Source organism: Sebastes umbrosus, chromosome 15 (assembly GCF_015220745.1).
Source record: "Sebastes umbrosus isolate fSebUmb1 chromosome 15, fSebUmb1.pri, whole genome shotgun sequence".
NCBI classification, from domain to species: Eukaryota; Metazoa; Chordata; class Actinopteri; order Perciformes; family Sebastidae; genus Sebastes; species Sebastes umbrosus.
In genome coordinates, this window is record NC_051283.1 from 7,764,619 (window position 1) to 7,776,000 (window position 11,382).

Sequence of the window (11,382 nt, forward strand, 5' to 3'; positions counted from 1 at the left end):
CAAACTGCTCCATCTGTCTCAGGTTTGAAGGGTGCCTTCTCCAGACTGCATGTTTCAGCTCCTTCCACAGATGTTCAATAGGATTTAGATCAGGGCTCATAGAAGGCCACTTCAGAATAGTCCAATGTTTTGTTCTTAGCCATTCTTGGGTGTTTTTAGCTGTGTTTTAGGTCAGTATCCTGTTTGAGGACCCATGACCTGCAACTGAGACCAAGCTTTCTGACACTGCGCAGCACATTTTGCTTAAAATGATTTACTTAAAAATAGGGAATGATTACCAGTGAACGTACCTCATCACACATGTGCATGCTGAGAATCAAAGTCATAAAGCCAATTGTATTTAATAAACTTAAATTAAGTATATTAAATTTATTTGACTGAATTTGTTTTCTGAAGCATCTACTGTGTGGTTATATGTTAATCATGATGCATTGTTATAGATTAACCTACCCAATAGTATATAAAGTAGTTTGAATTAGCTCCATCTTGAACAACATGGGGATTACACACAAATGCACTCATAAAACATATCCAATCATATTCCATAATATTTGACTTACACTTACTTAAAAGGTTTTAACTTTAACTTTATTAGATTTATTCACATGAAATTTGACCTCTGCATTTGACCCGTCGTAAACATTTTTAGGAGCAGTGGACTCTTTGGGTTCAGCGTCTCGCTCAAGGACACTTCCTTGGGATCAAACCGCCAACGCTGTGGTTAAAGAATGACCCGCTCTACCCACTGAGCTACTGCTCAACACACAAAACATTGTAAAATTAAAATCTTTAAAATTAATTTCCACTTTAACCAAACGACCAATTACAGTAACTTATAATCACATTAATTGTAATGCATTATAAATAGTTTATAATGTATTACAACTATGGGAATTATATAATCCTTGTTTTTATTTTCTAAAACAATATTTCAAAAGGCTCGGGAGAAAACAATTTGCAAAAATATGCTGATTATACAGAACCAACAAACCATAAACAGAATGTACGAGCTTTTTATGTTGATGTTTTTTTCACCCTCTCTTGCTGCTGATGCCATAATCCCAACCCTTCCTACGGGTAGTTCCACCTACTTATCAGTTTGTATCACACATGTTTTTCAGTCTTCTTCTGACCTCAGCAGAACAGCCTGTTTCTGTGGGGAGGTAACTGGATATATCTAAATGTATTGGATATCTGGTAAGGTAAGAGAAGAAACAAAGACATTTGAACACATTTCAACTGTTTAGAGTGATTAACCTGACATAGATTTAAGACACAATGTAGTGTTGAATTAAATGCTTATACCCAAAATGGTAAAGTCAGTCTGACCGTCTGCTCTCTGGTATAACGCTATGGTAAAAAATATAAATATACAATAATATGAAACTACCAGATTTGATGGGGGAACATTCGAAAATAGTTTTTTTTAAAATTCACATACATGTCAAAGAACAACAAATTGTTTGAGCCACAAAAAAAATTATGAGCAACTTTTACCTATTTTATTTTTTTTAAAGGTTTATTGCATTTCATTTTATTCATTCACCTTTACATTAAATGATCTAAATCTGTTAGTTTAAATCATTCTTCCTCATACACATTGTCTGTCTTCTGTTAGAACTTGTTTGTAAACTTGATAACATATTACACATAACATCTGAGGCATGAATATGTTCCACATAACATTGAACACACAGTTAAACACTCAGACTTCGGACTTCCATAAAATATTGTGTTATTTTACAAGACATCACTTCCTGTATCATCACACATACATAAAAATATGTTATCTAGGCAGCTGTGTAAATGACGGATAGTCAGGAGACAGAGATCAAAAAACATTCATAAGATGTAGACTGAATTTATTTTATAAGGCCACCAGACTCAAGTTTTAGTTCCAATATTAAAATGGTAATAAACTGTCATTTGTTTTGATGTAAGCTTGTTTATGACAGGTTTACACATTCACCCGTGTATTTCACCACATATTGTATCCACAGATTGGATCTGATACTCAAGTCAAGACCGCCACGCTGCCGAGATGTGTTCCAGAAAAACCTGGGTCGTCATGTCCCTGCTGTGTCTCACTGCCATCGGGGTGTTTTATAGATCTTCATGGATTTTATCAGTGTACCGTGATTTCTTCCCCCCTTACAACTCAAGTCTTTGTGCATGTGACAAATGTTTAATGGAATATGATCCGTGGTTTAGCGAGCTGATGGGTGCATCTCCTGAGCCCTTTTTGTCACCGAGAAACATTATCTCAGAGGAGACCTTTAACTGGTGGAAGGTAAATCAGTAAACTTTTAAATCTTTAAAGGGTCAGTGTGTAGGATTTCGGGGATCTATTGGCATAAATGGAATATAATAATAATAAGTATGTTTTCTTTAGTGTATAATCACCTGATAATGAGAATCCTTGTGTATTCGTTACCTTAGAATGAGCCGTTTATATCTCCATATGAAGCAAGTCCTCTTCACGGAGCCGGACGTCATGTTTCTACGGTATCCCTGAACGAACAAACCAAACGCTGGCTCTAGAGAGGGCCATTCACAAGTTCGCATCAGCCACCGTAGTTCTCCTATATGCTTGGCACATGGGAGAAGTCTCAGCTGGTTGCAATTTGCAACCTCACCACTATATGCCTCCGAAACCAACACACTGCACCTTTAAAGATTGTGTTATGGTAGTTACGATAGCTTTTATTTCTGTTTTTTCCTTTAGTAAAAAAGTTGTATTTATTTGAAATATTTAAAATAGTGAAAATCTGATGTTAAAATAAGTAATGCAGAAATCTTAGTGCAAGCATCAAATGCAGTTCAAGGATTTATAATGCCGACCGTATTAGGTTGTTTTAACATTATGAAGAAATGTTTTGGTTTTTTTTAATTAAAGGGGCTATTTGTAACTTTCAGAATTGCTTGTTAACAGCGACACCTGTGGCCGTTAAGTCAACGAAAGTCAGCGTCCTGTTGCTCGCGCTTGCTCGCTCTAAATAGACATGAACGAGCATCGCTCAAAACAGTGAGGCGACACACATCAGCTAAAACCACAATATCACTCTATATTTCAGCTGCTTGGCAGTAATGTTAGCTGACCAGACGAAGGTCTCTCCTTGAATCAATGCTGATCCTAGTGTTGGCTTTTCCTGCTTCAGCCTCCGGGGCTGAAGCAGGAAAAGCGGGTCGGTGCCGGGGCTGAAGCAGGAACAGAAACGTTATCGTCTCCCGACTGCGCCCGCAGGGAGACACCGGTACCCGGTCTGAAACGTTAACGTTTCTCGCTGCGGAGCCCCGTCACTTCACAAGACACGGGAAGCCTCTGTTGGTCTGGAGGAGCTGCAGCAGTTATTTCTGCACAAACGTCCACTGTACATTCACTCGATATTCTCAGAGCTAAACTAACTCTTCTGCAGTGTGTAGTGAGCGCGCGTTCAAGTCTAGAGGTGGAGCGAGACAGCGAGAACGCGCGCGTTGTGTGAGTGAAGGCAAGCATGCAGGCAGAGGAGTGGTCTGAACAGCGTAGCCACTCGCGCATGGGATCCCGACCCAATACATTTATACGTGTAAAAAGTAATAAACAGTCCCTTTAACATATCTGGGAAGCCCCAAAAAGTGTTGCTACTGAATGTATTAGTAAAATGTCAGTCAACATATTTAATTTGTTTTCAGCTAAATATCCAATCTTGCAAGCCGTGCAAAGGCAATATAATGCTCCCAATCTTGCATTTAGCACCTTTAATGTTGGGAAAGATCATGGTCTTCTTGGTTTATTGCAGAAGAGGTCCGGAGTGACTTGAGACACAAAGTGTTTTGTTTTATTAACATTTCAACCGAAACCATGATCTTTCCCTGCAGTGCCTAACCACAGACAGGATGTGACCTTATTCTCTGGAGTCAAAGTCCTGCGCTCTGTACATCCACCGTCTGCCCAGACCATACCCCTGAAAATCTGGTGCTCTTCATTCATTAAAAAAATATATATATTTCAAGGCATTGATTACATTTCTCACCATCGTGTAATTGGCAAAACAATGTATTATGATAGAACCGTAACTTCTGCGAGACAGGGTTTGTTGTGGATAATCTGTTTTTTTTATGTGTGTCAGCGCATACAGTCTGAAAGAAGCAGCTTCAGTTTCTACAATACAACAGTGGAGAAGGTGTTCCAGATGTTCCCACACAGTCTTAATCTGATGGAGTCCAGCCCCGACCGCTGCAGGACTTGTGCTGTGGTTGGGAACTCTGGGAATCTGAATGGATCACACTATGGACCTCTCATAGATTTCCACGATGTCATCATAAGGTACAGTGAATCATAAAGCTCCAGTCTTCAGTGATCGACATTTATATTCTGTATTTCCTTGTGATCTTCTTTCACCATATAATAGTTCTTTAACTACATGATGTACTAATGTTTATCCTCTGCACCATTTAGGATCAACCGTGGCCGTATCAAAGGCTATGAAAAAGATGTTGGGACCAGAACAACACATCGTGTGATGTATCCAACTAGTGCTACTAATTTGGACAACACCACCCATCTTTTGTTGTTTCCATTCAAGACAAATGACTTACAGTGGCTCCTCAAGTCCTTCGCTCCAAGGTAGGTGTGTGATATAATATATTTCACAACAACGACTGGCTCACTGTACATTATCCCTTACATGTTTCCACCAACAGACAAAAAACAATTGCGGACTCAGGGTTGAAAGCCAACAAGGATTTGGTGAGTATTATCAGCCCGATCTCACCAAATGGTTTATGAATGACACAGTAATTTGTACGTCATTTTGCGTGCAATAAAAACGCCTTTGTTGCTTTTGTCGTATCATTTGTACGCCAACAAACCCCAGACTTTTAACCAGGAGACCAATGTTCGAGACCGTTGTTGACGACTGTTTTGTTTTGTTGGTGACAAAAAATTTCAGGTAACGACGTGGCGTGTAAATGACACATGAAAAGCCTAAAAATGCGTTATCATGACATGCTGAATGTCCTTAAAATGTCATGCTATTTTTACGTCTGACATCATGTTGCTATTATACAGTTCATTGGGATGGAATGGTTCATAAATGTCAGTTTAAAGTTTTAATTTTACTCCTGAACAGGTGATGATCCTCAGTCCAGCTTTCATGAAATACGTTCATTATGTTTGGCTCAAAAGGAAGGGCATGTATCCATCTACTGGCTTTATGACTTTGATTCTCAGCATGCACATGTGTGATGAGGTACGTTCATCAATTTTCAAAAATTCAATATTACAATATCAGTACATCATTTTTAATTAGCTGTAAGTCAATCAAAATGATACTGCTGCTCAAAATTGGTGCTCATGTTCCTACTTCAACAAATGGTCAAACTGGATTCAAAAGGTTAAATATAGCTAATAATTCTGCGTAACCTATAACCTTATTTCCTAAGTTTGTAAGGACTCCTTTTTGAGGTCATTACAAAATGCAAATTTATGATAAATATATTAGTGTGACCTGAGTGGCGAGCCTTCAACAAGGACAAATCTATTGTAGATATGTGGCAACATCCAGGTCTAATGCCAAAGTGCCTTAAACCTGCATTCTTTCTAATAGCCAGTAGGGGGTGACTCCTCTGGTTGCAAAAAGAAGTCTGGTTGTATAGAAGTCTATGAGAAAATGAGCCTACTTCTTACTTGATTTATTACCTCAGTAAACATTGTAAACATGAGTTTATGGTCTCAATTGCTAGTTTCAAGTCGTTTTCAATACAACATGATGTTGATTTAGTAAATTATGGTCCCATTTAGACTCAAATAGACCATAAAGCAGGGGATGCTATAGGGCGTGGCTACCTTGTGATTGGCAGGTCGCTACCACGGCGTTGTCCAATCTGGGAGTTGTCCGTGTGTTCGTCTTAGAACTTTAACCCTTTCATAGTGTGTTTTCATTTCATGAAAGTTAATTATAAACTTTTTGGTCGCCTGAAAATGTCTCAGTCAGCGTTCAGTTATAGCTCTACTCTCTCTTGCCTTCACTTCTGGTTGAAACTGACATGGCGAAGGCCAACATGCTGAACTCGAGGCTTCAAAACCGCAGACCACAAACCAATGGGTAAAGGACATGAACTCCTTTTATCCAGTCTGTGGTTGTAGATGAAAATTTGCATATTAGCGTGCTGATACATTTTCTACTTGTATGGTCTTCATTGTAATGTGTTCAGAAAATCTACCTCCTGATATGCAAATTATAACATGATGACAACAACATTTTCAAATGACAGATTGGTAACACGCTGCCACAAAGCAACTTGATGAAATCTATGGTAACAATTTTCTTCCAGGTTAAATCTATATAAAATTCAGTGTATTTTTGTTTTCCCAGGTCAGCGTGTTTGGGTTCGGTGCAGACAGATATGGAAACTGGGACCATTACTATGAAATACTCAAAAACAAACAACTGAAAACTGGAAATCATGGTGGAAATCAGGAGTATGCAATCATTGAGAAACTATATCAGCAACAGAAAATTACCTTTTTCAAAGGATGGTGATATTTGTTTCTCTCTTTCTGTTTGCCTCTCTGTCTTTGTCAATTGCGTTAATGAGCAGCACCCACCGCATTATTGATACATCATGGTCATTAAAGGAGAAATGGGTAGTTTATTGGGAAAAAAAAATAAATACAGTTGTTTCTGCTCATTGTCATGCATGTTTCTTGTCAGTGTGTTGAGGTTTAGGGGAGTTATTTCTGGAAACTTCATTTGCATAGAAATCCTGTCTTTTGTCCTTCAGTATTCCACTGAAAGTGCTTTCCATTTTGTTTAGAAAACAGCTTTAATCTGGTGCAATATTTACATGCCGTCTATTATAAAAAAAAACTCTAAAATAATTATTTGCCTGGCACAATTCACCTAGTAACTAAAAATAAAAAATACAGTAAATACAAATCTAAAAGTTATTTTGTTTTATGATTATTGATTGATTTCTATTTGATCTGTAATTGATTCTTTAGGTGGTAGATGTAGATGGATGTGTGTGTGGGTGTCATAAAATGCAATATGGATAAACTTAAGACACATGAAAACAAACAAATGGCTGCCTGTTAGGAGAAGGGCGAGAACTGCAGCAGCAGCAGCACGGCAGACGGAGACACCAGGTATCTGGAAAACATGGGAAATAGACAGATTGATAGGAAAGGGAGTCATCACAGTCACTCAGGTTAGTGCTGACAGCGACTGCTCAGCAAAAATGCATCTTCAGTACAAAACAGTCATTGTCAGTTTTTTACGTAAGTGTTGAAAAGGTAGTTTCTGGTCAATTAAGAGGGCTATTAGTACCATATTTATACCCAGATGTGTTTAATGTCTCTTTATTAAACATAAATTAAAACTATTAAATTAATTTAACTGAATTTGTTTTCTGGAGTATTTTAGGTAACTTGTGGTTAAAAGTTAAATCATGATGTATTGTTATGTTCTGATTGTGCTTATAGTGTAAACGGTTGTGAAGTCAGCTGGATGGAACCTTTTTAGATTCAAAGATAATAAAAATAACAATAATTGTCTAGAGAATGTCTTTTACTTTGTGAGTTTCTCCTGAAGTCCACTCTCTGTATGATATAATAAAATTCAACTTCAAATGAACAATAAGGTAGAATCAACAAAACCCAAACATTACAACCTTATTGATGGTCGGATTTACTGCAGGTCTGTTGTAACAGACCTGTATTTGTTTTAGTAAGGTGTGCCTATCTCTCCCCACTACAGTGGAAAGGCAAGTTGCTGTCCTGTAAAGTGACAAATGACACTTTCCATGGATCCATGACAAGACAAAAAATGTGGTTGTTGACGTCAGAATAAGTAAACTGGCACCAGTGCACACAAAGATCAGCAGATTAAATCTTTAGACTAAAGCTACAACAATGATGTGAGGAAATCCCAAAACCTTTCGATGCAGTCGTTATTGTAGTCTTGTAAAGTGATCGCGTTGGTTTCCAGTGTTTGGAATGACTAAGAACCATTACACACCACACAGTATCCTACTGTGTCCGTCTTAGTCACGGATCTGTCACAGTTTCAATGTCCACAGGAAAGCTTTCAGAAGAGGAGCGTCTGTGCGTCAGCAGCCACATTTATGATACAGTTAAGAGTTGATTTGCCAACATGTCTCATGTTTCACAAGAAAAATCTACAGCAGCTCATTCAGATGTGTAACAGATGCTGTATGACTATACCTGAATATGACCTTGTGTTAAACATTTTCTGCCATGACTCATTTTAAATGTCAACATATAGCCGATCTCACTGCACAGCTGCTGTCTTAATCCATTTTTTTTTACGTTTACTTTGTCTGACACTAATCGTAAAATAAAGATGTTAATAGCAGCTCAGCAGCTTGGCAATGACTGCTGGTCAACATACTAGTATTTATGAGCTGTGATCAACTCGTAGTACTATATCAGACAACAGAAACGTATGTCAATGAAACTATGTGGTGAATTTTGCTGCAATAAAATACTATTGACTTTTATCATATTAAAAAGATGAGTCTGAGAAAGAGGGAGAGAACAATGTTCTTTTTTCTGTCTTTGGTCTTTGTTTGACTCTATACTTATGCTCGGAAGGATCTTTGAATACCTTGGCTACCACTAAACAAATGAAACATACCACAACTACTGCTCTTATAATTCCTTTATTTTCCGTTTTTGTTATAAGCTGTTGTTTAAGGTCACTAAAAACAGACTCAAGAGTGTAGAGTAAATGAAGGATTTATTGTAGGGACCAAGGGCGATGATGAGGATGGTGAGAGGTTGAAGAAGGCAGAGGGTAGATGGGGGCGATGGTGGAAGTCAGGGCTGAGCCGAGCCGAGTCGAGCAGGCTGATGACAGTGAGAGTGTGGCTGGTGCGATAGCTCGAGGTTATTGTAGCAAGCTGGTGAGGCAGGCAGGCAGGCAGGGGAGTGGGAGGGTAATGATCCTGGAGATACAAGGAGATAGGGGAAGTTCAGGTACAGTACAAAGAAATAACTCTGTTAGCACAAAAAGGAGCGGCAAGAAAAACATCAAACTACCAGTGTGATTGCAACAACGATCTGGTATAGGTTGAGTGAAGATCTGCAGCGTTGATGAGTAGATGGCATGCAAGGTGTGCAGCTTGGGACAGGTGAATCAACTTAGATCAGAGAGGCGGGAGAGGGAGAGAGGTGCCATGCCCACAACACAGAAACACACACACACATACACCATGTTGAAGAGATATACTACATTTGATAAACCACAACAAAAACAGATACACATGTTAAATACTTTATAAATGTGACCAAATATATGCATTTAGGCAGAGTATAGCAAGCTCTCCTTTTTTCCTCTCATCAGTAAAACAAGCCTTTAATATCATCTTAATAAAATCAACCCAGTCTCTGGGAATGACGGAGCTATGCTAGGCTTTATTAGTAGAGGTTTAGTAGTAGCAACATTACTATCACATTCTCTGGCATGCCAACAGCTGTAACCCAATGATCTATGAAAAAAGACAAAAACACTGGCAGCACGGTTCTACTGTAGTTCAGAAAACATTTTAAGCTGCATTGTTATCCTTACCTTTTGTTGTCTTTTTATGTTATTCGGCCCCATCTGAGAACACACGGGAATAATAGATGAGACAATGTGACTATAGATTTACGCCAGATATCAGACGTGGCTGTATCACCGTTGGCCATCACAAAAACCGTCTGTATTTGACACTCTGGGAATGAGAACGGGCTGGCACAGCGCTCTGGCGGTCCTGTCCGTGGGGATGTGGGGTTCACACACATCTTCCAAAGATTGGGAGGCGTTTTTCCTTCCCCACCTTCCAGCATTATTATAATAGAGCAAAATGACACACACATAAGCGACTTGAGTACCAAACCAACAATCATTATGGCCATATCAAAAAGATGAGTCTAAGACAGAGGGAGAGAAGAACAATGGGTTTTTCTTTTGGTTTTCCTGTCTTTGACTTTACTCGTGCTGGAAAGTATTTTTGAATACCTTGGCTACCACTAAACAAATGAAGCTTAATGCTACCACAACTACTGCTCTTATAATTCCTTCATTTTCCGTTTGTGTTATAAGCTGTTGTTTAGGGTCACTGAAAAAAAGACTCAGGAGTTCAGAGTAAATGAAGGATTTATTGTAGGGACCAAGGGCGATGATGAGGATGGTGTGAGGTTGAGGAAGGCAGAGGGTAGCGGGGCGACGGCGGAAGGCAGGGCTGAGCCGAGCCGAGTCGAGCAGGCTGATGACTGTGTGGGCGTGGCTGTCGGTAGCGAGCTGGTGAGGCACGTAGGCAGCGGAGTTGGAGGGTAATGATCCTGGAGACACAAGGAGACGTTCAGGTACAGTACAAAGAAATACCTCCGTTTGCACAGGCTTTAGAGGCCTAAGATACCACACAAAAGAAAAAAACTACTGCAGTACCTCTGTGCCTCACTGAAGCGTGACCTTTGATACGGTTGTCGACCATAATGTTGTGCAGCCTTACAGTGGGTAAAATAAGTATTGAATACGTCACCTTTTTTTCTCAGTAAATATATTTCCAAAGCTGCCTTTGACATGAAATTTTCACCAGATGTTGGTAACAACCCAAGTAATCCATACATACAAAGAAACAAAAACAAATAAGTTCAGAAATTAAGTTATGTGTAATAATGTGAAATGACACAGGGAAAAAGTATTGAACACATGAAGAAAGGGAGGTGCAAAAAGGCATGGAAAGCCAAGACAGCAGCTGAAATCTATCAGTAATTAGAAAGTAATCCGGCCCCTTGTCAGTGCAAATTAATATCAACTGGTTCAGTCCCAACTGATGGCCTATAAAAAGGTGTGTCATTACCAAGGTGTCACACAAGAAAAATCTCATGATGGGTAAAAGCAAAGAGCTCTCTCAAGACCTTCGCAACCTTATTGTTGCAAAACATACTGATTACGGACGCATTTCTAAACTTCTGAATGTTCCAGTAAGCACTGTTTGGGCCATAATCCGGAAGTGGAAAGAACATCATTTCACCATAAACTGGCCACAACCAGGTGCTCCTCGCAAGATTTCTGACAGAGGAGTGAAAATAATTATCAGAAGAGTTGTCCAAGAGCCAAGGACCACTTGTGGAGAGTTTCAGAAAGACCTGACCACCTCCCTTTCTTCATGTGTTCAATACTTTTTCCCTGTGTCATTTCACATCATTACACATTACTTAATTTCTGAACTTATTTGTTTTGGTTTCTTTGTATGTATGGATTACTTGGGTTGTTACCAACATCTGGTGAACATTTCATGTCAATAGCATCTTTGGAAATATATTTACTGCGAAAAATGGTGATGTGTTCAATACTTATTTTACCCGCTGTATATGTATAGTGATGAAGTTGG

The 11,382-nt window shown here is 39.0% G+C and overlaps 1 protein-coding gene across 1 annotated transcript; it reads left to right on the forward strand.

Moving 5' to 3' along the window:
* Positions 1-1,015: 1,015 nt before the first annotated feature.
* Positions 1,016-6,625, forward strand: LOC119503664 (CMP-N-acetylneuraminate-beta-galactosamide-alpha-2,3-sialyltransferase 1-like). Its single transcript, XM_037795544.1, has 7 exons — positions 1,016-1,202; positions 2,001-2,290; positions 4,110-4,306; positions 4,439-4,606; positions 4,684-4,729; positions 5,112-5,231; positions 6,357-6,625. Exons 2-7 carry the CDS (start codon positions 2,042-2,044, stop codon positions 6,522-6,524), a joined length of 948 nt encoding a protein of 315 aa, XP_037651472.1. The 5' UTR covers positions 1,016-1,202; positions 2,001-2,041; the 3' UTR covers positions 6,525-6,625.
* The last annotated feature ends 4,757 nt before the right edge of the window (positions 6,626-11,382 follow it).

Excerpts from the sequence above, each read along its gene's own strand:
- LOC119503664 (XM_037795544.1), top strand. The coding sequence starts at position 2,042 with ATGTGTTCCAGAAAAACCTGGGTCGTCATGTCCCTGCTGTGTCTCACT. Across the intron at positions 4,607-4,683 it reads CTCAAGTCCTTCGCTCCAAG|ACAAAAAACAATTGCGGACT; the intron begins GTAGGTGTGTGA and ends TTCCACCAACAG. Across the intron at positions 4,730-5,111 it reads TGAAAGCCAACAAGGATTTG|GTGATGATCCTCAGTCCAGC; the intron begins GTGAGTATTATC and ends ACTCCTGAACAG.